The sequence below is a fragment of the Molothrus ater genome, chromosome 1, assembly GCF_012460135.2.
Source record: "Molothrus ater isolate BHLD 08-10-18 breed brown headed cowbird chromosome 1, BPBGC_Mater_1.1, whole genome shotgun sequence".
NCBI lineage: Eukaryota > Metazoa > Chordata > Aves > Passeriformes > Icteridae > Molothrus > Molothrus ater.
The window spans coordinates 66,202,094-66,229,087 of record NC_050478.2 but is presented as its reverse complement, the minus strand read 5'-3'; the positions used below and the strand labels follow the sequence as shown (position 1 = coordinate 66,229,087).

The 26,994-nt window shown below is 41.0% G+C and overlaps 1 protein-coding gene across 1 annotated transcript in view; it reads right to left on the bottom strand.

Moving 5' to 3' along the window:
• LOC118684193 (orofacial cleft 1 candidate gene 1 protein homolog) overlaps window positions 1-23,371 on the bottom strand; it is a 59,591-nt gene extending 36,220 nt beyond the window's left edge. Inside the window, exons 1-2 of the mRNA XM_036378955.1 lie at window positions 23,345-23,371; window positions 4,039-4,094 (exon numbers count right to left, since the gene is read on the bottom strand). Of these exons, the coding sequence (XP_036234848.1) occupies window positions 4,039-4,050 (12 nt within the window). The 5' untranslated portion in view covers window positions 4,051-4,094; window positions 23,345-23,371. The remainder of the gene's footprint in view (window positions 1-4,038; window positions 4,095-23,344) is intronic.
• Between the last annotated feature and the right edge of the window lie 3,623 nt (window positions 23,372-26,994).

The following is a 26,994-nucleotide window of genomic DNA, read 5'->3' as shown; positions in this document are numbered from 1 at the left end:
CAACTAATTTGGTACTTCAGTCAAATGCCAACTAGAATTTTCAGGTAACTGATGGAATAGGCTTGTGATCCCTGTGCACTGCAAAGAGATTATGCCCTTGTCCCTTATTGCTATCAGGTTTTGAAAATATGTTCTTCATATTTTTTAGAATGAAAGCAATGCTTGATTTCCAACAGCTGAGTTGAATTCTTCCAGTGCTGCTTCTCAACATAGCTGAATAACAGAGTGTTTCGGTGGTGGCCTTTGTGTAATCAACACATGTTCTTGTCACTTTGTGCTTGAGAGGAAATTAGAAGACATTTTCCTTTCATACCTATTTCCAGCCAATTTCCTCATCCTTCTCTCTTTTACACATGAGCAATTTTAAGTTGTGTAAATAACACTATTTCCCCTGCTTTTTATTTTAGGTTTCCTTTCCCAACCCCCCTACCTTTATCGTACTTTGCCTTCTCATCAGAGAATAGGCAGGAAATTATCCAGTTGCATTTTACATTCATTTTATCATTAGTCACTACTACTTAATGTATGTATTTATGCAAATTTATGTCTAAAGCAAATGCTCTTTAATCAGTTTGCACATACCTGAAAAACTTAGGTATTCAATAGCAAATTAAATAAATACTCTCAGCGACCATTTGGATTGTTTGCAGGCAAAGTCCAGTTCTGTGAGCATACGGAGACAAATGCATATGAACATACATCCTTACAGAAAGCCTCTGATTACAGAACCTTATCCCAAAATAAACATAAAAAAGCATTTAAAAAAAAAAAAGTTGTACAACCTGAAGCCAGAGCCTTAAGTGATGCAAAGGCTGTGCTGGTTTACACCTGCGATGACAGGGGTACAACTTGCATCCACAAACCAAATGCATCAGATCTGTCCATCCACAACCAGCACACAGAAAGGGGATGTCCCTTGCATGCAAAGTCGAGTTTAAAGGGTGATCTTGTTGTTGGTAGCAATTCATCCTACCTCAAATCTCCATGACTTGCTGAAAAACAGGTCCTGCCTTTGAATTTTTTTTATGTCTTTTTACCTTGAGTGTGCTGCACTACAGCAAAGACAAGGGGAGTTAGAAATGTTTGAGCACAGTGCATCACCGTGTCACTCAAAAGGGGACTTAAACCTTTAAAATCTTTTTTTGCATGCCATCATCATTAAAACGCTCTGCCTGCTTTCTGATACCGACGGAAACAAAAGAAAACCAGGAGCACCAGAACCTGCAGCACTCGCATCTCTGGGAGAGCAGTGAGCACCACAACAACAGCAGCAGCAGCAGCAGCAATGGCGAGGGAAAAAACCCTCATTTATAACCAGTGACAACTAAAACCTATGAAGTTTTTAAAAGAATGTGATTGTTGTCAAAAGGAATTGGGTACAACAATGCTGCGTTCAGCTCTGGTTCCACTCAAAGCCGTGGCTGAGGGGCTCTGGGAAAGCTGCTGGAAGGCTGGTGGGCACAGACCAGCAAGAAAGTGAATTTTGCATACTGTACGGATCATCGCTCAGTTCAGGGCAGTCATATTGAATCTGTGATCAACCAATTGTGCTTCATGAAACCGTCAGCCCTCATTTATGTCTAGCTGTTTTCTTCTGTCCTGCTGTAAACAAGCTCTGCTCTGAGCTGTCTCCCTACCCTTATCTGCTTACGAAGATCACACAGACAGACCTCATCAGCAGCCTTAGAGTTAAAGTTAAAGTTACTGCTTCCAGACAGCAGTCCCCATGCAAGCTGGAAGTCAAAAAGAAGAGCAACTTTGGAATGACAGAGTTTTAGTTCCTTTTAGGAAATGCATACCTTAGATTCATACACATACTGGCATGTTATGTCTCTTTCATGAAATTAAATTAGGTGTTCCTAATATGAACAACTGTTTCTAACATCAGCAAACTAGCTCAGCAGATTCATCCATGGTTTTGTTTGTGGGTTGGTTGTCTTGTTGTAGGTTGTTGGGTTTTTTTTTCGTTTTTTTCCTTTGGGGCCTTGTTTGAATACAGCCAAAAGAGAAGTAGCTGGAAATATTGTCAATCTGGTAGGGCTCCAAGAACCTAATAAGGCCTGAAATGCTCTAAGGAGTGTAACAATGGTAAACAGGAACAGGTATGTTGGCTTCTGTTCTCATTCACTTCAGTGAGAGCATTAGCCTTTCAACGGAAAGCAGAGCGCAGTTTTCAAAGAATGATCCTCTTGCATAAAAAGGGATACAGCTTCACTAAGCACTTATTCCTCTGTGAACACACTCACACACACACAAATGCATTACTTGGTATTTACAGCATTTAATTCTTGCAACCAGCTGCTAAGTCCCTGTTAAGGCTTTCCGTTATGCAGCTGGAGCTGGAACCTTTTCCTTTCTCCCAGCCTATTACTTTGTCTATTTAAGGGATGGCGGCCAAAGAGAAACAGCTTGGTATTTGCACCTGTCTGCTTTAAGTACTCCATGTTAGATTTTGCAGAGAACAAACTCTTCATTGCTAAAGAGAATGACACTTAGGAGGGTCAAAGATGATTTTAGCTGACTCTGCAGCAATCAAAAATAAATAAAATTAATAAATAAATCACCCCACTCTTTGTTTATTCCAGCTAGACAATGAGGCGAAAGGAAAAGGCTTGTTGTAAAAGAGCAGCTCAGTGTGTGGGTGGAAGATGTAACCCTGTGTGTCTAGTCTAATAGAACACCAGGCACAGCTAGGCATGAGTGAACCTGCACGCTGCCCACGCAGGAGCACGTGGGAGAGCTTTTGCCTCTTCCCCTATAAAACACAGAAATGCTTCAGAAAACAAACATGTGCTAAGAATCCTTCTGAATTTCTACATACCGGACTGCCTTTTGAGGACCCACAGAAAGCTTTGCTGCCTAGACAGTGAGACCTATGAGAAAATTGATTTTATACAATTAAAAAGAATTGTACACTCCAATCATGTGTATGCTCAGAGGTGTGCAAGCGTGGCCATACAGAGCCCCACTAGCTGGAGAGTAAATCGGTGAGGGTGCACATCAAGTGAGTAACCCACGTGTGATCTTTCAGCCCTACACAAATTATCTTAGCACTTTTGCTTCTTGCTAGGAAACAAATGCGGTGCTTTCAGTCAACTTTCATTTACAATCGCACTGAAAGAAACAACAATCTCACTGGTGTATTAGTTCAGTTACTAAGAATTAGTCTTTTTATTTCTTGCTCTTAAAATAGAAAAGCCCTCAAAAAACTCAAGCTACAGAGCTGATGACAAGAACAAAAATGCCAGGGGAAGAAAGAAAAACTAGAAGGGAAATAAAACAAAGTAAAACATACAATTTATTAAACAAAACATTGGTGCTTCATTTTTATTTCATAAATTGTCCCCATTTGTACTTCCTGCTTAAACAATAACTAACATGATGATGGGTTAAATGAAGTTGAGATTGTCACAAACATGGCCTCACTAGTAATTATTGTAGTTTAATATGGTTGTTGGCACACATCTCACATGACAGATAATGTTCCAACATGTCACTGATAGGACCTTTCAGCACAGCTTTAGGAGATCTACCAGGCATTGCTGAGGTTGGTTGGGTCAAAGGGTTGAACCATGTGTAATTCAGAACAGAAGAGGTCCCACGGTCACTCCACAAAAACAATTACACTACTTATTTCACTCCATCCCTTGCCCGAAATTCACAAGCCTCACAGTTTCAGTGCAGTCAATCTCACTCTGCCCTGGGGCTATGAGCCACATGAAAATATGTGGTGCTGTGTTTATAAATCTAATCAAAAATAGAAACAGTAGACAAGCACAATGAGGTCCTACTATGGATCATGGGAATTCTCTAAATTCTGAAGGCACTTTTTGTTTAACTTCTGTGGGCCTTCTCCTACCATTACATTGTCTGGTACTCTCGTTAATCATCTCCTTGACTTGTCAATGCTATAAAGGAGCCTATGCGTCTGCTGACTTCCCTCCCATCACACTACAAATAATATTATGAAATAGCAATGCTAGGAATAGCCCCTTTCAAACTTTTCTCTTTGGAAAGCATGGCTTTTGCTTCACTTACCTTTTTCTCCATGCCAGCCTGTCCTTTCTCAGACCTGCAGCAAAAAATGCTTCCTCCTGCAACAAAGGAAAGGCAGTATATCTGAATTTTCAGTCTGCAGTTCTTAATACATCTAGGTTTAACACCCAGACTTGCAGAGTACCAGCCCATAAAGAGATGGGGGGGGGGGGTCTTTCCTGATGCCATCCCCTCTCTGACCTTGTCAAAGAGCAAAGGGATGATATAGTCCTGCTCCTTCATTTCTTTTTAAAAAAAAATTTGCATCAGCTAGTTAAAAAAAAAAACTGGTAACAAACATAAACAAAAACCCATAACTTAAGATCAGATGAAGCAATGCCAACAAAAACTTAGTTTTAAGTGGAAGCAGGCCAGAAGTAGATAATTTCTACCACCAGAGAGTAACTAGTAACGTGCCACAGAGTTTGCTGTAGAATACACCTTACCTGAAGACTACAGTATCAAACTGTCAAACACAGGAACACTTCTGTAATCTGGCATATACATGGCTCCCATTTGTGCCTCTTTTCCTATGCCAGGAGTTACACTAAAAGGATTAAACTTTTCCTCTTCTTTGAGATTATAATTTTGCAAACATACAATAACTTCACTGTTTATATATCACATCAGCAAAAAGGCCTCATTTTTATTCCAGCTACTTTTGTCTCTACGTGGGAATAAAATTTATTCATTCAAAATGGCCAGACAGGTAGCCCCTGTGACCACTGAAATCAATGGCAAAACTGAGTCTGACTCCACAGTTGCAGGACCTGACCCACAATAAATAACAAGCTTCTTCCTAAGCCAGATTTTCCCTTGAGCATTTACACAAACACACTTTCAGGTTATTTTGCTGATCCTGAAAACAAAACAAGATTTTGAACAATTAAAAATATCCCTTCAGAGTCCCTCAGAAGCCTTAGGTGACCTTCTGGGTCAGAAGATGCCCTGTACAAAGTACATGTTTGGCCCCACTTGAGGAAACTCTCTCTCCTGAGGGCAGCAGGCAAAGAAGTGCCTAATTCTGAGTGTGTGCTTAGATTTCATTGAAATCAATACAATGGACAGTGGACAAGGCCACAAGTGCTCCATGGAAAAAGGCCGCATTGTCACTCCAGTTTCTCACTAATGAATTAAGGGCTGTGCTTTTGCCCAGGCTTTGCTGGTGCTGAGAGCCTGCTGACCTTTGCCATCACTCCTTGATTTCAGCGCCCTTCTTGGGGTGCCAAGGCCATTGAAGCAATGCTGGGGGCTGTGAATCCAGCAGCTCCTGCTCCTCCTAGAGCCAGCCCTTCCCAAACAGCCCCTGCACTACAGCCCACAACTATGCAAAGCTCTCTGCCCCCAGGCCACTGTGCAATATTGAAAATAAAGCCCCAGCAAGACCCTGCAGATAGGCTCAAGTCACAGATCTGGTCATTGTACATCTCGGAAAACAACTCTAGTCCCAAATCAAAAATCTGGGATGGGTTTTCAAGACAAAGTAGTATGTGCCTTTCCTTTCCAACTACTGGAACTGTACATCCACTGGATGCAACAGGTACTTGTTTGAAGCCCAATAGCATGGCATATGGCTTGTTACAACTCAAAGGGGAACAGCAAAAAAGAACCACCTGTATGAACCAAAAGAAACAAAACTTGAAAGGGCTCCTTTCCTCCTCACAGTAGAATGGTGAAAAGCTGCCAGCAGAAGAGAACTGATCAAGACATCAACTGTGAATGCAACATTTTCAACCATGGTCAACATCTGTGCATTGTAGAAGAGCCAAAGATGCAGCAATAAGGACTTGTGAAGCCAGAACAGCCCAGGAATCCAAACATTAATGGGAAGACTTGGAGTTTCATCTTTAAAAATGTGATTGATTAAATAAGGACAGCAAAGAAAAAGACACATAAACAATGAGCTCAGAAGAGACATTAATAACATCAGGGTCTTAACACTGATTTTCTTAGAGTTCGAGAACTTCCTATTACTTGGGTTTTCCAGGAAATTTATTTTTGTTTGTTTGCTTTAGTGGGAGACACTTCATTGTTTTTTTATAAATGAAGGTGTTAGACATTGCTTTTCCTTTTATCTTTATAGTACCAAATGCAACACATTCAACTCTGCATCAACTGATGTTGACTGTGGCCTTAGTTAACCTCACCAGCCTATTTTCTTTAGCTGGATAACAGCTGAATCATTAGCATTCAACTAGCTTGCAGTCCTGAAAGAATACAGCAAAAACAGAGTACGTGATCTTCTCAGCAATCAAAACATAACATAAAAAGTATCTGTGATCCCACCAGGTATTTTATTTCATACCTGGCTGATGTATTTTGCATTAATTAGGGATGGACTTTAGTTATTTTTAAGTCCATTTGTAGTAAAATGGCAAAGCAAAACAACTACTTAGAAGTTCTTGACCTGGATAGTCCATTTTGTTTTCTAATTTTTCACCCAATTATGCTTTTTTTTTCCCCCACAAGAGGAAAAACTAAGGTAGCTAGATTAAATATGCAAGGTATATTAATAACTTTCTGTAGTGAAAGCAATGTATTTTTTAATACAAAAACAGAGGAATTAGAGAGATGTACAAAAACACTCTTTTAGCACCACAACCCTATTAACAGGCTCCCATCACCAGCTGCAGCTCTGGGAGAGATCAAAACAACACACTTTTTCACTGGAGCATGCTCAAGTACATATTTCTCACAATAGTTGATATTTTATGCTGTATCAGCCACCAGAAATCACTTTGACCAATGTACAACAAGGGCCTTACAAACGCAGCCATAAAACGTACGGTTTTCACCACGCTGCCACACGGCAGGAGAGAGCCCTCCTGCTGGTAGCTGTGCACCCAGAATCTCCCCAGGGTGCATCCCAATGCCCAGGCACATTATCAAGGAGAGCAATGCCCAGCATAGCTGAGGTGTTGGAGGAGAAGCAGCAGGTTCATGGCAGGAGCAGCAAAGCAACAGTTTGTCACAGCGGGGGCTGCCCTCGCTCAGCCCTCACCTTCACCTGGGGCACCATCTATCACATGCTAAGAAGCAGAGCTGTGGGATCCCTGTGCTACAATATCAGCAGAAACCACTGAGTAAATGATAACCCTAACAGCCCCGCTTGTAATTCCCTTTGGACTCTCTCATAAATACCAGGTAGCCAGCCTTGGTCTTTAAGAAATATTTCTTCAGGGGAAAATTGCACCTCCAGTGAAGAGAATCCATCAGTCACTTAAATTCAGCAGGGCTGACCTTTGAAGCCAAAAGCACTGTGCTTATCCTCCTTTAATCATCAATTTTGGGAGCAGGTCCTTCAAAGTAATTTCAGATCCATGCTATATTTTTTCTTTTTAATTTTTCATTTTTTTTTTTCATTTTTAAAGAAAGGAGTTTTCTGCAATATGCCTTTATAAAGATTGTTAACACACTCAAAATTAGGCTCACATTCAATTCATTCATTTGATAGGTTGTGATGTTCCTAGCCTTTTTCTGTGTGCCTGAAAAGATGGATAGATACACAATTTTTCTAATGATAAACCTCAGTAGGCAGCTAAGCACCACTCAGCTGCTCACTCATTCTCACTGGAATAGGGGTTAGAGTCAGAAGGACAAAAGTACAAAAACTCATGGGTTTAGATGCAGACAGGTTGGAGGAGACCTTAAAGGTCATCCAGTTCCAATCCCCCTACCATAGGCAGGGACACGTGTCACTAGACCAGGTTGCTCAAAGCCCCATCCAACCTGGCCTTGAACACTGCCAGGGATGAAGCATCCACATCTTCTCTGGGAAACTCATCACCCTCCAGTAAAGCATTCCTCCCAAATAGCTAATTTAAACCTAATCTCTTTTAATTTGAAGCCATTCCCTTTTGTCCTGTCACTATGTGCTCTTGTAAAAATCTTTCTCCATCACTCTTGTAGGCTCCATTCAGGTACTGAAAGATCATTATTAGAATATCCTGAAGCCTTCTCTTTTCCAGGCTGAACAATCCCAGTCCCTTAGCCTTCCCTCATAGGAAAGGTGCTCCATCCCTATGATCATCTTGGTGGCCCTGCTCTGGATTTGCTCTGACAGGTCCAGGTCCTTCTTCCTGTGCTCAGGGCTCCAGAGCTGGAAGCAGCACTCCAGGTGTGGTCTCACCAAGGCAGAACAGAGTGGTAGAATCACGTCCCTTGCTCTGCTGGCCATGCTGCTTTTGGTGCAGCCCAGGATATGGTTGGCCTTCTGGGCTGCCAGAGTGTATTTTTTTAAATTAAGGGAAAAAAAGAAAAGGGAGTAGGGAGGGAGACACAAGTAAACCATGATCCAAAAGGAAACAATTGCTCACCACCAACTGACTGATGTCCAGCCAGTCCCCAAACACCTTTCACCCACTCCCCTCACACTCTGTTTTATTGCTGGACATGACATCATATATTATGGAATATCCATTTGATCAAATGGAGTCAGCTGTCCCAACTTCTTCCGCTCCCAACCTCTTGCATAGCCCCAGCCCACTCACTGATGGGGTGGTGTGAGAAATAGAAAAGGTTTTGACACTCTGTAAGCACTGTTCACCAACAGGTAAAACATCCCCATGTTATCAACACTGCTATAACAAACCCAAAACACGGCCCCACACAAGCTACTATGACAATATTTTATCTCAGCCCAAACCAGCAACTCCTGAGAAAGCTGGAAATACCAAAATTTTAGGGTTTGTGCCACCATTCCAATATTCCCATTTCCCACCAAATGGAAAGCACCACACCACTTCAGAGCCTGGCTTATGGATGACCATCTCCTGATAAAGTCCCAGGGCTCATATTTAAAAGTACTGAAATTTTTTGTGATCTTCACCTGACAGTTGCCATTGAGGGAGGAAAAAAGCCAGCCCCAGCCTGGACAAAAGGTTTTCCAGAATGGGATGAAAAGCTCCCAGTCCTTCTTTCCAGGCTTTTTTTTTTCTTTTTTTCTTTTTCTTTTTTTTTTTTTTTTTTTTTTTTTTTTGCAGAGCGGCCCATTGCAAGACTTGGAGACAGCTCAGATTAACATGGCAGCAAGTGGCAGGATTGAGACACCAAGCACAGTAAAAAAATCATGCTCCTTATGGTTGTGGTCAAGCCAAAAATTCTTTTTCCTCCAGTTTTCTACTTGTAAAACAGGTGCTCCTTGTTACCTTCGTGATTCTACCAGCCACAGTGAATTTCTACACAGCACTCTGGATGCAACATCATGGTATCAGGAACTTCAGCACTGCCACTGTCCTTAATTTTCCCTTCCCACCCACATCCCAGCTCTTAACCAGCAAAAAGAAAAAAAAAAATTCTTTTCATTACAGAAAGTTTTGTGACTTGTAATTCTTAAATTACATGGTCTTCACATTACAGAAGAATGTTAGTTAGAAGTACTGAGCTGCAGATGAAATCCTGAAAAAAATAATATGTGCTTTAGAGACAAAACCAGTGAATGATTTTGCTTGTGCAGAAACAGCATTGTAAACTCTAAGCAAACATCATATGCAAAGGTAAATAAAAAAATTTAAGTATAAAGTACTCATTATCAGTCAACATTTGTGGCAAGAGACACAACCTCTTTTAAAAAGTGTTTCAGAATTTCCTCCCTAATTTATTTTCAGGGAAGTTCATTTTCTGACTATATTTTGTATTTGCCATAGAGTTTAGTACTTCCTTATGAATGTCTACTTTTCATTTTCTGGTTACCACTACTACTGCTACTACTGCTACAAAGAAAAGCAAACCAATCAGAAGTTATTTTTAGGCACCCCGCAGTTTAGGAAATTACCCTACAATGATTGGAGCATAGTTTTTAAAGAAAGTTTCACTGTAAATAGCACAATCTGCACTCTCTTCTCAGGGAGAGAATCTGCACAGCGAAAAATTCAGTTTTGCTGTTTGTTAGTTCAAAGATCAAATATATATATATGAAAGTGTAATATGAAGGGTTTTCCTTCTGAATTAAGCAAGAGTATAAGCAAGGATTCACTGGAAAATACAGGAAAATGCTTCTTGTAAAAGTTGCACTCGTTACATACATCACTTCAGATATCAATACTGTTGCTAATAGATCAGGAGAGTTTTCTTTCAGGCAAAGAGACAGAAATCATACAGTATGAGCAGTCCCAGAAGGAATACCTTTAGTTGTTCAAAACATATTTCACTTGCCTCTGGCAGGAGTTTCCAGATTAGTGTCATATATGTGTCAACACAAAACAACACAGGCTACTTGTTCATACATTCCCATTAGTCCCCCTTATATCAGCCTATATGCCAGCTGACACTGACTATACATATATATATCAATATATTCAACCCAGTGAGTGCACTCCCCTATCAGGCACTTGTTAATGAGACATAACCACCAAGTACGAGTGAAAGGAAACTGAGGCAATGGCATAAATTAGACAGGGAATTAGGAATTAGGTATGCATTTCTAATTTGAATACCACTAATTAGAAATGGCAGTGTATAAAGACATATTTTGACTAATGAACAGAGTTGCAGTTTGGTTTTTATGACCCTGTTAGCTGATAAGACAGTTCACACACAGTTCAAAGTCTGCAATGGTTTCCATTAGTTTTCCATCAATAATAGTAGGAAAATTGTGCCGTGGCATATTTTAAACTTGGTATCTTCAGCCAGCACAGCTAGGTGTGAAGTTTCTTTGTCCCAGCCAGGAGATCTGCAATTGAAATTCTGACTCTGAGATTTGAATTCCTGGTCCAAATCTCCCTTTGAAATAAATACTAGTGATGTTTCATTTATTACATGTGAAGAACAGCTACCTCAGGACCTTGAACAAGCAAAGAATAGTCAAACATGACTGCTTCTGAATTCCTGCATTTTGGGATAGATGGCATGTCCAATAGGCCCAAAGCTGTTTTGTAACCAATGGAGAAGCTGTAAAACTGATATGCTCTCTGCTTGACTTCCTCTGGTAGAGCAGAAGAGTCAGCAGCAATCCCATGGCATGCTCTCCTTGATGATGCAGCAGCTTAATAAATTCTTGCTGTCTGCCCCCTTCTTCTCTCCAGCCATTCACTCCTGTCCTTGGAAAGCAGTTCACTGAAGTCTCACTGGGCTGTACTTACTGTAGATCTAAGCCAGATTAAAAATATCTGTCCCCAAACCACCTCTTTTTTCATTATTTACCTTGAACCACTTCACTGGTCATGCACTTGGTTCTGCCACTACAGCCAGGGCACAACCAACTCCATCAAGGAAAAAGATTATCCTTAAGTGAGCTTTACCATCAGAGAAAACATATACTAAAACTAGACCTCCATAATAACATTAAAGTTGACTACCAGCCCCATAAACTAAGATTCTGAAAATATGTATATAAACTAAGATTCTGAAAATATGTATTTCCTCCACCAGCAGAACAAAGTGAAAAACTACACTGATGGATACTGTGAGACCTAGAGTAGAATCTAATAGCATGTTGCAATAGTTACAGCTAATTAAAACAAAACCCAAAACAAATAAACAAACAACAACAAAAAACCAAACAAAACCAAAACAAAAAAACCTTCAATGAGGTAGCATCCAGCAATGATTTGAGAATTTAGAAACAGGAAGGAGACACATTACCATGTGCAGCAATCCAGCACACACCCAGAGAGGATGCCCACACATTCTGTGTGTGTGTCTTCTCACCTGTCCACTACCTTGGAGAAGAGCAGGGCAGCCCTACTTCCTTCTCACCCATTTGGCCACAACTTGATGCCCCACACCTACTTCCCCAGTTTTGGATTGGTGCAGTCTGGAAGTAAAAAAAACAATGACTTTGCCTTTCCACACAGGTTCATCAAAAGGCTTAAAGATCAGTGAAGTTTTTTGAGGTTTTAGTGGCATACTAACATTTTGATAACCTTGGAAGAGGCAGTTTTACATGACAAGGTGGGTAAGTTGAGCCAGAAGAAGCTGTTTTCTGAGCATTACTTACCATGTTAGGAGAATAAATGAGGTTTGGATTTCTTGGATTTTGCTATCTTGGGTCACACCCAATCTGAAAATAGACTTTAATACTTCATTTTTCACTACTTTAGAAAAGGGTTTGAAGAGCAATGCTACAAAGGATGTAATTTACTCATTTAAGACACTACAGTCTATAGGTTCATTGATTGTCTAGTTAGGATTTGGTTTGGACAATTAGTAGAATTTAAAAGCATCTTACATATTGAGTGGAAGACATTAAATGAGGAGGAAGTCTGTAATTTATGGGTCTCAATCCTGAAAAGCATTTATTATGCACACACTTTCTCATTGCATGAATTACTTTATTGAACACAGCAGACTAAAGTACAAGCTCAGTCCCAACTGAGAACATTTGTAGTAGGAGGATGTGCAAAAATTTCTATATAACAGAAAAGACACAATTACATTTCATTTTTTTCTGACCCCTCATCCTTCCTTCTCCCTCCCTCCCTCAAATACTAAGTTAAGGACTAAAGGAACTCATTCTAATATCTTTTCAGCAATTTCAAGTTGGTATAATTTTACTGATCTGAGAGAACTCATTTGTGAAGTTCCTCATTCCTCATTTGGTGAAGATGAAAAGAATTTCAGATACTTACTGCTGATCAGTCACACATAAGATAGCCCAAATACTAAGCTCTTTTTCACTGGAAATTTCAACATGTTTATTTCATACCCTAATAAACTGAGGGTTTTCTCATGCAAATTTTAACAGCAGACAATACAGAGTTTAAAAGGGTGACATGACATATTATGAGATTGTATACAGTTTATTGTCACCTTAAGTCATCCCTATTCATTTATTGACCAGGGGTTAACTGCTTAACAGGATCCCAAAAATTAAAATTGACAGATGAAAAATCCTTCCCAGTTGTCACTTGCTACTGCTTTTTCTTCAAGTGAAATCTGTGTTGGCCTACTACTTTTACTACTGGTTTACTACCTACCCAAAACAGCGGCCACAGATTGCTCAGCGTAGAAGCAGTAACTTCCAGCTATTAATGAGTAGCAACTTTTGAGACCAGACTGATTTTGTCTCTGCAGACTCTCCCACTGCAGCCTACATGGTGCTGTGCCGAAGTCAAATAAGGTGTGGAGCCCACTGAGGAGACTACCACTGGAAAACTTGAGATCATGCTGTCAATATACTACATAGGTCCCAACCAAAATGTAGGGACCTCAGGAAATCCACAGAAGCTGGTAGAAAGAGCAGAAGTGACAAAATTAGAAGTATCAGAATTAATACTTTGTGAAGTATTAATACTCGCACAGATCTATCACAGGTTGGACAGCAATTGACAAGAATTATTTATATAACATGTTTATTCCAGATGATATCTCCTTGTGGTTTTTTCCCATGATAGCTGAAAACTAAACTAACATTAAAACTAACATCACTGGTTTACTTCCTTCCCTTTAAATCAATTCACCTCCTAAACTGTTAACACCAAAATTAAATGAGAATTTGCAGAAGGTCATGTTAAACTCTTGTAAAATCAATCTCTCCCTCAGACTTCAAGAGATTATTGAAAGGCCTAATACAGCCCTGATCTACAAGTGAGTGGGTGATTCTGCACAGTGCCACCTTCCTCACACCAGGACTTGGAAGAAGCCTTCAGCGGATCTTCCATTTTGTTCCATCGGAACGAAACCCATGGTTTTGCTCTGTACTTGACAGAAAGTATAGAAAGGTAGTAGTAGTAGTAGTAAAATGCATGATGTAGTGCCCAAAATGCCCTTTTCAGGCCCTGGCTCACTAATGGGGTCTTCGTAGTTTAGACTTTCCATGTTGCAAGTGGAAACTGTATTGCAACTATGGCAACTGTATGTGGCTCTTTGTCTCAGAATGGATGGATTAATTCTCCTCCATTTTTGACTCATGAATCATAAATGGATGACATTCCAGTTTGAAGTTATCAATATTCCCATTGGTAAAGTTTAAGCCTTTAGATAGTTACTTCTTACACTTTACACTTTGGTGAAGGTGACAAAGCAACTGTTCTTCCTTAAGATTCATAAAGAATGCCTAAAAAAATCCCTTTTCTTTTTTCCTTTGTTTCCTATTTCTCCCTTTTTTCTCCCCATCTTTTCAATATCTGAATTAAGAATGTGAAATCTCATATTTGGAGAGATTTTGTAAATGCTTCCAGAGCAGTGGACAGCTGGATTAGGAAATATCTTCATCTGCTGAATGAGTGAAACTGCTGGATCTCTCACAGGCATCCGTACAACTGGTTATTGGGTTACAGTTAATAAAGACCAAAGAAAACAAAACAAAGATGATCACAGGAGTCTATGCTGCAGTAAGCTGTGTGTGGGCAAGTCACTCCTCAAGAAAAATCCAGCAGGACTCCATGAGATCCCAAAGGTCCTCTGCAATAGCATGACAGCAGGACTATGGGCTGAATTGAACGTGGAGCCCATCTTCTAAATGCCTGGCCACATTCAATTCCTTCTGCCACTTAATTGCATCAGATGAACATATTCTTAGTGTCACTTTATATGAATAATAAGGTGTTGTAATTTAATCCCAGCCAGAAACCAAGTCTGTACAACTGCTCACTCTGCCACCAGTGGGATCAGAGAAAGAATTGGAAGGATAAAAAGTAGAAAACCCATGAGTTGATATAAAGACATCTTGATAGGGAAACAAAAAGTAGCTCACACTAGCAAAACAAAACCAGGAATTAATTAACTTCTTCCCATGGGCAGGCAGGTGTTCAGCCCCCTCCACGAGAGAAGGGCCTCTCACATGTAGTGGCTACTTGGGAAGACAAACACCGTCACTCCAAACATCCCCCCCTTCCTCCTTCTTCTCCCCACCTTTACATGCTGAGCATGATGCCATATGGTCTGGAATATCCCTTCGGTCACTTGGGATCAGCTATCCTGTCTGTGTCTCCTCCCAGCTTCCCATTCATCCCCAGTATCCTCAATAGTGTGGCAGTACAAGGAGCAGAAAAGGCCTTGGCTCTGTGCAAGCTCTGCTCAGCAATAAGAAAAATATCTATTTTATCAACCCTGTGTTCAGAGCAAACCAGACAGCCCTATACCAGCCCCTGTGAAGAAAATTAACTTCCCTCAAACCAAAATCAGCACATAAGGAAAACTGGACATAAGCTTGCCTCTAACCTTGAGGGCTTCTTTCTTTCCCTTGTACTAAACTATGACAACTTATCTGATAGAACAATAAATATCATATTAGCACTGGCACTCTGTAGCATACTATAAGCTTCTTAGCACTTTATTCTTAGCACTGTTTCATGCCAATAAAGTAGACTTATCTATGGTATTTGGCTAGAGATTCTGAAGTTCGTACTTTTGCGTGGAAGGAAAATATTTCCTTTTGCATGGAAATAAAGTATTTAAGGTAATGGTTTTATGAAGCAAACAATGACTCTTCACTGTAGTGACTCCTTTTTTCCATCAAACATTTATGACAACAATAATACAGAAAAACAACAGGACAGATCAGAACCAGGAGTCTTCCTGGTCATCCCATCAGCAAAAACAATAGACATGGTATTTTTCAAAAGAGTTGTTTTGTCCTCTTACAAGAGTTATAGCCACTTTGTAGTCTTTAATAACAAGTTCAAAGATGGGTTCACCTTAACAAAAAGATGAATCTGGAGTCACTATCCCATGGATCCCACAATAAAGGATATGCAGATATTTAATATGTTTAAAGCACTAACTCTTTGGTTTTTTCTGCCCTCCCTCCCCCAAGCAGAAAATCACAGGAAGAAGGCAAGTTTCAGGAACCAAGATATTCTACTTGAACCAAAAAATGTGATTTATTACCACATTTTCTTAAACTTATTCTTGGCTTTGATTCAGGTTCACTGTGTAATCTTGGACATGTCTCCAAGCTTAACTGCTAAGATTGATGGATGGCATGGACACATAAGTTGGGAAAGTTATCCAGGACTTGTTTCAAAACCCCAGATTCTGCCATGCCTGAAATCAGAAACTAGATTTTGAAACAGCCACTCAGAATACATCTTGGCACCTGGAGAACTTACTTTGACAGTGCAGGAAAAGTTGCAGGAAAGAAAAGGAAAGCTCTGCCCCAGAACAATTGGTTTGGCACAGGATCTGAGTTTTTCCACACAGCCATGGCTGCACCTGAGCACAGGCTACTGGGGTCATTGGTTTCTTCTGATGGGGAAAATGCATTTTTAGAAATTAAATTTGGGGTGAGAAGGAAAGTAACATAAAGAGTTGCAGCAAGGTAAAACCCTTGCTTCAGCTACAATGAAGAACAAGCCTGTCTGGCATCCTTCAAAAAAATCTCCACCTATAAGCTGCCATCTGGATGCAAGCTGACCAGAAACACACAATCTCCCTTCTCCTGAAACATGCAAGGCAATTACATGAGTCTCCATGTGAAGTTTACACTTCATACCCTATTCATCTACTAGGAAACAGCTTTCTTTGGCACACAGGCAACAGAAACAAGCTGGTTTCATATCAGGGTGTCAAAGAATTTGCTTCAGGTTGGACCATGAATGTTCATCCTCAATGCTGATGAGACGCCTTGAGAGCAGCTTCTTTCACACCATCTGCAAATGGTGCTACTGAATATACTGAATACTTTCCAGCACCGAGCCCAGGGGCACAGTTGTCATCTCAACATGGCCAAGTGAGGAAATTCTACTTCAGTGTCCTAGACCAAAAGCACCACAGGTGCAGAAAGTTACTAAACACAAGCAGCTGCTTCATATAACATAAGGATACTTGAAAGGGGCAGTGAAGGAAATTGAGAAACCATGTGTGGGTGTGAAACGTTGCATGATCATGGATATAGAAGAAGGAGGCCATATGAAACCAAATCAGAGAGGGCTTCGTATCAGCATTAAATTTGCCTGTTCTTACATGAAACAGTTTTAGGTGATTAGGAAGAAAAACAGTGAATGTTAACAGGGATTTTGCACCAGGACTTCAGCCTCCACAGACTGTTACCCAAAATTTTTTAGTAGAGCTACATCATCCTATACTCGTAGAGGATAAGTCTCTGACTTATATGGAAAACTTTTGTTTTTTTTTTTTTTTAATGCAGTTTCCCCCAGCAATTGTTACACTCAAGAAGTGAGTGCACTTCAAATCCTGAGCATTGGAGGCTGCTGGTAGTGACAGTCCCACATTCAAAACCACAATACTGTGTTGAGTTCAATCTCTGTTTGCATTTCAAAGAATCATAGACTGGTTTGGGTCAGAAGGACCTTAAAGATCACCCAGTTCCAACCACCTTACCATGGGCAGGGACACGTGTCACTAGACCAGGTTGCTCAAAGCCTCACCCAACCTGGCCTTGAACACTTCCAGGGATGGAGCATCCACAGCTTCTCTGGGCAATCTTTTCCAGTGCCTCCCCTCAATGTCTGTAAAGAATTTATTTCCAATATCTAACCTAAACCCACCCTCCTTCAGTTTAGAGCCATTACCTCTTGTCCTATCACTACAACCTTCTGTAAAAAATACCTTCCAGCTCACTTATGGGCCTGCTTCAGAAACTGGAAGGATGCTCTAAGGTTTACCTAGAGCCTTCTCTTTTTCCAAGTTGAACAACTTCAGCTCTCAGTCTGACTTCATGGGAGAGGTTCTCCAGCCCTCTGATCATTGTCGTGGCCCTTATGTGGACTTCTTCCAATGGGTTCCTTCTTTATATTGGTGGGTCATCCAGAACTGGACACAGTAACCAGGCTGGGTAACTTGAGAGCAGAGTAGAGGGGCAGAATCAACTCCCTTGACCTCATCTTGCTTCTTTTGGTGCAGCCCAGGACATTGTTGGTCTGCTGGACTCCAAAAACATATTGTCGGGTCATGCTAAGTTTCTTGCCAACAACACCCCCAAGTCCTTCTCCTCAGGGCTGCTCTCAATCTATTCTCCACCCAAGCCTATTTGTGCCTGGGATTGTCCCACTCAGGTGCTGGACTCTGTACTCATCCTTGAGCTTCACGGGGTTCGTACAGTGCCATCTCTCAAGGCTCTCAAGTCAAGGTCCCTCTGGATGGCATCCCCTCCTTCCAGCATGTCACCTGCACCACAGTTTGGTTTCACTGGCAAATTTCCCGAGGCTGTCCTCAATCCCACTGTCCAATCACCAACAAAGATGGCCCCAACACCAACCCCTAACACCTCTTGTCACTTGCAGATGTTGTGGAATTAAATTATTTGCTCCTATTTGTTTCCATTCCTATGTAACAATATTTCAACTCAGAGACTAACAACACAGTGTGATGTATGTTTACACAGTTGTATTTGAATATTTTTGTGTATAAAAGTTAACTAAAGCCAAAGTGAAAATGACTGATAAAGATCTTTCTCTTTCCTTTGTATTGCTGCCATTAATACTGTAAGTTGTTTCTTAAATACTAGCCAAAAAATTTTGACTCGTTTAGGAACTAGTCAAACCTGTGCTCCTGGCTTTCCAGTAAAAACTGTCACATGTTAAGAGACTCACATCTTCTCAGATCCTCCTGCTACCTCTTGTCCATCATTATCCCAGATTAATGCCTGTACCTCCTTTGTTCTGCAACGGCCTTTGCTGACAGTTCTCCAAAAAAGTATCTTGCTGTTCTTCTTGTTGAGAAATGCATGCCACCAACCATCCTTCTCATTTAAGTAACCACAGAGCAGTCACATCATGCCGTTTTCTCTGGGTCATTTGTGCAATGTCAGGTAAGGCAGGATGTGACTCAGCCATGACTGGCTTCAGAAGTAGGACTCTGAAATCTTCTGGTTTCAGTTTACTTTGGGAATTCTTGGGACTGGCAGATAAAGGAAAGTGAACCAAGAGAAAATCAATGACAGATGCTCTAAACCTTGGTCATCTACAAAGCTTCCATGTATCCCTTCCTCAGAAGGCATTGATTCTATAGTCCTCTGAAGGCTAAAGGAGATTATGGAACCTGATTTTTCCTCTTTCTATTCCTTTTTTTTCCCAGTTCCACAGAAGAAATCTTCCTTTCCTCCAGCTCTAGGCTGTTTAATGTTAGAAAGCAATTGTTCTGTCAGCAATACCTGGAAAAACTCTTCCCAGACGGAAGATCCTATCTCCTCTTTCCCTTTTAGTGAGGGTGGCTTGGAAACCACCTTCTCATGAACCAGGCTTCTGCCTCCACCTTTGCTTTGAGACAAATCCTTATTATCCTTGCCTAAGGATGTCCTGTGCTCTGAAGGATGGCTTGAGGCCATCCTTCACAAAAGCCAGAGAACCTTGCTTAACATTCCTAATCTCAGAGATACACACAAGCATACACTAAAGTTCTGATCAAGGCCGTGGAAGGCTGCATTTCTTAAACATTTGTAATTATAATATCAAACCATAAGATACACCTGTTCACATTCCTTTAGCCTAGAAAGTCACTTTTTCCTAAATGATATCACAGCCTCTCTTACACAGTGTGGTGAAGGTGAATGAATTTCATAGCACTACATTTCATAGAACTGAGCTGAACCTCGCATGACTTGCATATGGATGCCAGGTACAGCCACAATTTAATCCTCTGCTATTCATGAAAACAAAGAGCATATGCCTTTATCAATTCCATTGATCCAAACTAATATTTTCATGGACTACTTGGCATTAAGACACAATATTTATACCCAAGATAAGGAAAGTGATATGTTTCTTTTCCATACATTATTTTATCTCACTGGGTCCCTCCCACTACATTTTCTTAGACTGATATGACTCGCAAATGGCCCTGCAAATACGCTTCTCCCATACAGACCTACTTGCACAAGTGGACCCCCTAAAAGGTGCAACAGATCCAAAGAGGGGACAGAACGACCAGAGAGGAAAGAAATCAGAAGCACATAATAACCTTTTAGGTTAATTCCCACAATTTTCCCAGGTAAACATGTCTGATATGAGCACTTCAATCATTCACGGATAGATGACACATTTGTGTGTGGGCAGAGGATGAAATTGGGTGTGGACTGCGTGCCTCTGCAACAGGCACAGTGATAGGTCTAACTCAGCACCAGAGGCACTGAGTCATTTGTTCAGAGCTTAGAGTTCATCATTCCCTTTATCACATGGAAAAATCCTGGCTGGATTGCCTGAAAATTTTTCCTTGCTGGCTGGGGCCCAATCTGAGAGAAAGGCCAACAGCACAGCAGGATTTAGACACACTTGGAAACCCTCCCCAAAGTCCACTGATTCATGGAAAGGGATTGTATACCCCCACAATAACACTGAGCACTCAGAACAGTGTTTTTGCTTCTTTCATCCTTCTGCAGAATGAGCATAGGTGAAAATAAACAGGCTTGTAAGTATCTTAAGTGACACTTGAAGGATTGAGCTCAGAGGCAATTGAAAAATCCAAGCATCTAACCCAGTGTATGGAAGTGTGTAGAGGAAAAGCAATATCTAATTTTGGACAATGATCACCATGATCACCACAGATGCTGACAGTGAGTAAACATCTCTATATTCTGAAATCATGCCCAGCATCAGTTTCACATTTTCTTTTTCCTACCTTTTCAACACAAATTGGTAAATTAGCTACATGCCAGCAAACCCAGTGGCATGATGGCAGAGATGTACTCCCTTATTCTCAAAGCAAAAACACAACTACAGCCAATCTTAACAGCCTCAGCCAAAAAAGACCTCAGAAACTCTTATGAAGACATGACAATATCACACAATAACACCGCAAGTAAGATAGCTGTCGTGGCTTTACTTCTTGTACTACCTCATAAGACCATGGCAAAAATCTGGTACATATAAATATTCCTACTGTAGGCAGGAAGAAAAAATATATTGTTACCGCATAGTTTCCAGATGCAGGCCTTGACCACTACAATATATGCAGTCAAGTGAGAAGCATTATAGGAGAGGTATTATGTATTACAGAGGAATTATATTACCTACAGCCCTAATGAGAGGGGAAAAAAAGGTGATGCTTGTTAGAGTAGGTATTGTTCCCAATTCTCCCCCAGCAGGTAAAACATACACATGCTGTGGCAAGAGCAGGTTGCAGGGGATGAGCAACCAGAGGAGTGGCTAATTAGCCCCTCTAGTCGAGAAGTAGCTGATTAAATGTGCCAAGTTCAGGGCTCTAGGCTGGAGGTCAAGCCCATCTTTATGTTCTGTCCTCCTGCTTTTGTTGTCACTCAGAAGTGGCTTCTGCATCAGTAAAACCTTTCAGATCAGATTGATAATGTTGGTATCTAAATCTCCTCTTAGCATCTGGCTTCGTAGTAATCTTAATTGATAATCAAGTTCTCAGAGAATGGTTTGTCTGTTGAAGAAAGCAAAGTTTCTATTACAGCTTAGAGAGCTTATCTCCTTCCTGCCTAATGCAGGATTTCTTTTTCTTTTTGCTGAAACAGCTGGAGACCACCACCACCACCACCATAGGAGACTGGGAAGTGAACTGGATGAACTCTGAATCTAACATAAATCACAGTTTCTGTTCTCTCAAAAAAGCATGATCAAATGATTAATGATGAGAGTGAACCATAACTGAGACATAGGCTGATCCCAGAAAGTGAGTCAAACCCGAAAGTTCACCAGCACAGATCTTTATATCAATACCAAAGATCAATTTGGTCAGAAGGTTCCTAAAACAGAAGTCAGGATGAATGACTAAAATCTGGGTAGACAAGATCCTGCAGCAGCCATCAGATAAAATCGGGTAAAAATGCAGTTTGTTACAGAAGTCAGCCAGCTCCCTGCATGTCCCAACAACGGTACCCCCAAAAATGCAAGCCCCAGCTGCATGTAAATAGACAGTTCCGTTCTTCACATACACCCTGGCTGCCTCTCATTAGCATGAAGCCTACATGTATTATCATGGTTTGTAGAGGTCTGACAACAGAAGCCTGAGCAATGTTATCTCAAGGATTCCTTGTGCCCCCCAGGCACTCTCCGTGCCCTCCACTGTCTTTGTGCAGCAGTTAGACCATGAGCTGACTGCAAAGGGAGCCCTTTGTTCTGTTTGCAGAAAACGTGTGAGTGACGACAGCAGCAGGAATAATAGATATAAATGGTATTACGCACACATGCAAACATCCCTGCGGAAAATTCAGCCATAGGGTGAATACCCAAATTTTACTTGTCACTTAGCTATTTATAAAGTCAAAGAGACTCAGAAATAGCAAAAAATACTTATCCTTGCCAAAAACATCTCCCAGAGTGGACAGCCCCAGGGGCTGAGATCTGAGCTCTGCTCCAAACAGCAGCAGTACCTCCCCAGCGGGGAATTCCCAAAACAGGAAAGATACCCCAGAGCTGACACAAAGCCAGGAGATTTGGCTCCCACGCCAGACTTCCTCCAGCTGTCAAGACAAGTGTGTCATGGTTAAAAAACCTGCTGTACTCTGGCTATTTCCTGCTCGAGCTGTGGCAGGCTGGGCAAAGACAAGAGGAGCTCAAGGGCACTGTTGAGCATCTCTGGCCTGAGATCAGAAACACGCACCTAGCCCCATCCTCTCCAGTGGCATCCAGAACTGCATGGCATCACAGACAAAGTCCTTTATCAGTCTCTATAAGCCTTCCACCACCCTTTTTGTAGTAATGCTTATATGGCATTACTCAAGAGCTCATCTGTCACTCTGCTGGCTGCACTCCTCCTTGCCACCACTCCCCTCAGAGCCATACCTGTGAATTTCCTTTTGCTTCCAAGGTATAAGAAACATCCTTTTGGGGTCAGCACCCTGCTGGGGATTATAAGCATGCAAACTGAAGCTTTAAACGAGTCCATGCATCACTGAGGTTATATCTTCAAGGGATGGAGTAAACCCTGAGGAGGGGTGATTTTATCTGCTGATGTAAGAGTGGGCAGAGAGAGATCTGCAAGCTGTCCCAGGCCAGTAAAGACGCAGGCTTTAAAATCCCATGTGGTTAAACAATGACTTATGGCTGATCCCTACCTTGCCTGTCAACACTCACCACTGCTTTACATCCATGCCATTGCTAGAGCACAACTGAAGACCACAAGAAGGGGTAGAAGTGAACAACATTAATTTAGAACACACCACAGCTCACTCAGCTCCTATGCAAAACAGAAAATCTTGAAGCAGTGGATATTTACAACTTCTCAAAATTAAACTTAAATATAATTCAAGTTTTTTTTTTACATCACCTGCAAAAGAAGAATTAATTGGAGGAGTACAAACTGAATGCTAGAAGGGTCTCAAAAACCTGTATTTGGGTTTTTTGCACCCAAGCCTATTCAAAAGAATACATGTAAATATATGCATAGGAAGCAATACTTAGATGCACATTTCCAAACATGTGTATAAATATTCAGAGTGCTCCTCTACTGTGGCCTCCTTTTTAATACAGCTTTAAAATCCTTCGTGAGTTGAGATACAGACCCAGCTTACCTTCCTACTTCCCAGCTTCTCTTCACCTTTTGAAACCGAATCCTCCTTGCTGTCTCTATGGTGACAGTGACGTTCACATCCCCCTGATGAGATGGCTGCTGGCACGCACATCAGGTGCCAGAGCAAATCCATCAGCAACAGAAACCTCTCCAGCTCCTCCATGAGATGCTCTTCTCCAGAACTAAGACAAACAACATGGTAAAGAAAACAGTGCTATGCCACCATCCTATGCCTAAAAGAGTGGGTAGCTGGGTCTAAATATGGGGTCTAAAATATTTTTTATTTTTTTCTTCAATAATAATTACTGGTGCTTAGGAAATAAAAGTGATAGCACTGCTATCAAAAAGCACATCTGGATAACCTACAGAGAATGAACTAATCAAAGGTAATTTCTGCCAGAGGGTTTGACAGTGAGAAGATACTTACGTCATGAAGCAGAAGTAGCTGATAAGCAGCATGATGAAAACCTCCTGCAATGTCCATCCACCTGGCACATGGAACCAGCAGTGACAGAAGGATGTTTCTTGCCACATGGTTTGCAGAGAGAGGAGCAAGAGGGGAGATTTTTATCAAGTGCTAAGTGAGAAGCACCAGGTGGGACCTGCAAAGGTGTGCCTTTCAGGCAGCCACAGAAGGTGGCTCCAGTGACTTTCTCTCCTTAGGAGAGACACAGTGAGTCACTGGGGTTTCAGAACATCAGCTATTTTATATAGCCCTTGTTGTACTTTATGGTGTTTGACAATCTAGTTGTTAAAGCACAACCCCATTGTAACCTGCTGTCCTGTAGCACCCTATAAGCACAGCAAAAGATGTCCAGTCCCCACTAGCTCTTCCATTCTGACTGCCCAGATGGGGGAATATGTGCCAGGGAAGCAGCTTTGGCTTTCTGCCACAGAATACTGCCAGCACCAGCTGACACTGCACTCACTGTAGTTGCTCTAGATGGTCTTTATACTCAACTGACTTTTTGCAAGTCTGCAGCTGAAGGTCACTGCTCTGTGTCACTGCTACCCTGCTCCCCAGTGTTGGGGAGGAGATGAAGGTGTTCATGGAAACAGGCCTTGCCCTGAGGATTTTAACCATGCAAGAAAGTCTGCTGTAATCAGCTAAGTTACAATTCTTCTCTGATAAAGTCATCTGCTCAAAAGTTAAGGGTCCTATTCCATCCAGATAAATATTTGGAAAATTAAATACAGACGTTGATTAGTCCCATATTTCCCTAAGCTTTCATGTCCTTTTTCACTGATCAGACAAAAAAAGAGGTAGTTCATCATCCTAAAGATGAAAATTGCAATCGCCAAGCACGTTAGGAATAACCCAGAAAGCAATAATAATTTTAAAAAGCAATAAATACAATAGTATATGACTAAAACTTGCATTGCTGTAATGCATGCTAAAGATCCAGTCCCCAGAGTGGGTTACCGATGTACCATACCCATTGTTTGGATTTTTTCCCCTGTGTTTTCTTGTTCTTATTTATCTATCACCTCTTTCCTAGCACTTGGATTGTATATGCTTGGAATTAGAAAGTACTTGTTGCTCTGCATGCTGCCCTTCTCATGCTTGGTTGCTGGACCCTGCCTGAGACTTTTGATGTTACAGTAATATAAAAACAAGACAGTTTGAGAAGAAATACAAGGAAAGTCCAAAACAAGACAGTGTTACGAGACATATTTAATCCCTGAGAAGTGAGAACTGCATCCAAATGATTCAATGCCTCAGTCTGTACAATTAGTAGGCACAGAAATTATCTTTTTATCCAAAGTAATGGAGCTTCTCTGTATTTTCCTCCTCATGGGAACACCAGTTATAGTTGTGCTGCAGCAGCCAATAGATTTGTGTTTAAACAACCACAACAGAAGCAGAAGCACAGAAAGATCTGTCTCTCCTAGTTCATATAGGATTAATTTCTATTTCACAGCAAGGAGATATAAAAAGCATCCCAATCAAATCTCAGGGTGCCTAGGTCACTGGAATAAGCAGGGTTGTATTTCCTGACGTCATCAGAGTTGTACAGGTGCCTGTATGAACCTTTCCATCAGGGACTTACAGAGAGCCCCAGAAATGCAACAGAGAAAAGCAGAGGTCATTTGGGCAGGTCCATCAGCCAAGGGAGTACTGGGAAGACCCAGGAAACCAAGGCATAACTTAAAACATTCCTTCTCCAATCTCCAGAGATGTTTAGTAGCAGAAGGTGACCACAGGGTGCAGCAGTGTCAGGGTGAGAGCACGCAGAGCTGCTCCACAGTAAGAGCAGGTTTCACTGAAAGTGAGACTATCACAGTGCACTGCAGGACAGAGATCAGTCTCCAAGGGCTGACCTGTAACTCACATAAAAGTTTAACAAGAAAAGCACCACGAGAAGAGGACCAGGCTTTAAAGTAACTCACTAACCAATGAAAAATAAACAGAAGTTTTAAACAGAGCATCCCAAACAAAATCTTTAATAAAATAATTTTGCATATGAAAACAAAAATTGATATCTGTGCATGTACACTGTGAAAAGAAATCTCAAGGGGTTTAATACTTGGGCTTATTGAGGCTACAAAGTGATCTTTCAAAGAGACTCCCTTCTCAGTCTGCATCCATTTTATATTTCACAGGTATTAAAACACTATGCTATCTAGACTTCAGAATTTAGATCTCATAACACCAATAATGCACATGGTTAAGCATCATGTATTTCATACCACAACTATTTACACTGTTGAGAGCATTTTTTTATATTCTGTGGACATATCTGACTGGATGACTTTTAGGGTTCTTTCGTCTCTTTTCTTGTCTCTGGCCTTTTGCTGTTTTCATGCTTTTAAAGTTTCTAATGGCAACAGTTTAACAGACTTCTAATTGGAAATGCACAATAATAATTAAAATAGGGTGGGTTTTTTAATATAAAAAGGCTATAATTACGCCTTTTGCTTTGTTTGACAAAGCTATGATTTTTTACCAAAACACGTGACCAGCCCTCGGGTGGTCTATTCACAGCAAACAATGTATTGTCCTGGGCACACAAGACAGACAAAATGTTGTTTAATTGAGACTCAGACTTCATTTACTTAACTTTTATGGAAACTACCAGCAATAACTTGTAGAGGATACACCATTATTTCTTCTTTCATCAGCTCAGCATCATCAAAGGTTGCCATTATCAGCTGCTTCTTTCTCATGCACTCAGTTACATTCATCCCTGGGACACTACAGCTCTCTTTGTATAAGGGTTAAAAAGCCAGAGGGAAGAGATTGTTTCCTCATTACATCAGACATACAGAAATATACAAAATCTATTGCCGCGTTCTCCAAAAGGTTTCTTTCCTGAAGTCCAACCTTAGTTCTCAAGACAGTGAAAACTTAGTTGTTCTGTTTCTTGGAGCCTGAACCCAGATAAGTAATTAGAAGATGAGCAACTCCTTACCTAAAACAGGTGGAAAATTCCATCTCGACAATCACAAAGCAGTCCTCCACCATTTCTGGATAGCTTTGATATCAGACATAATAATACAAAGCTAATGAATGATTTCCACCATTCTCAGAGTCAGAAAGGTTTGTAAGTGACCATCAAAAGCTGCTCAGATCAGTCTGGCACAAAGGCACTTCAAAGCAGTTAACTCTGAAAACATCATTTTCATAAGAGGAGAGTTTGAAGACATGTT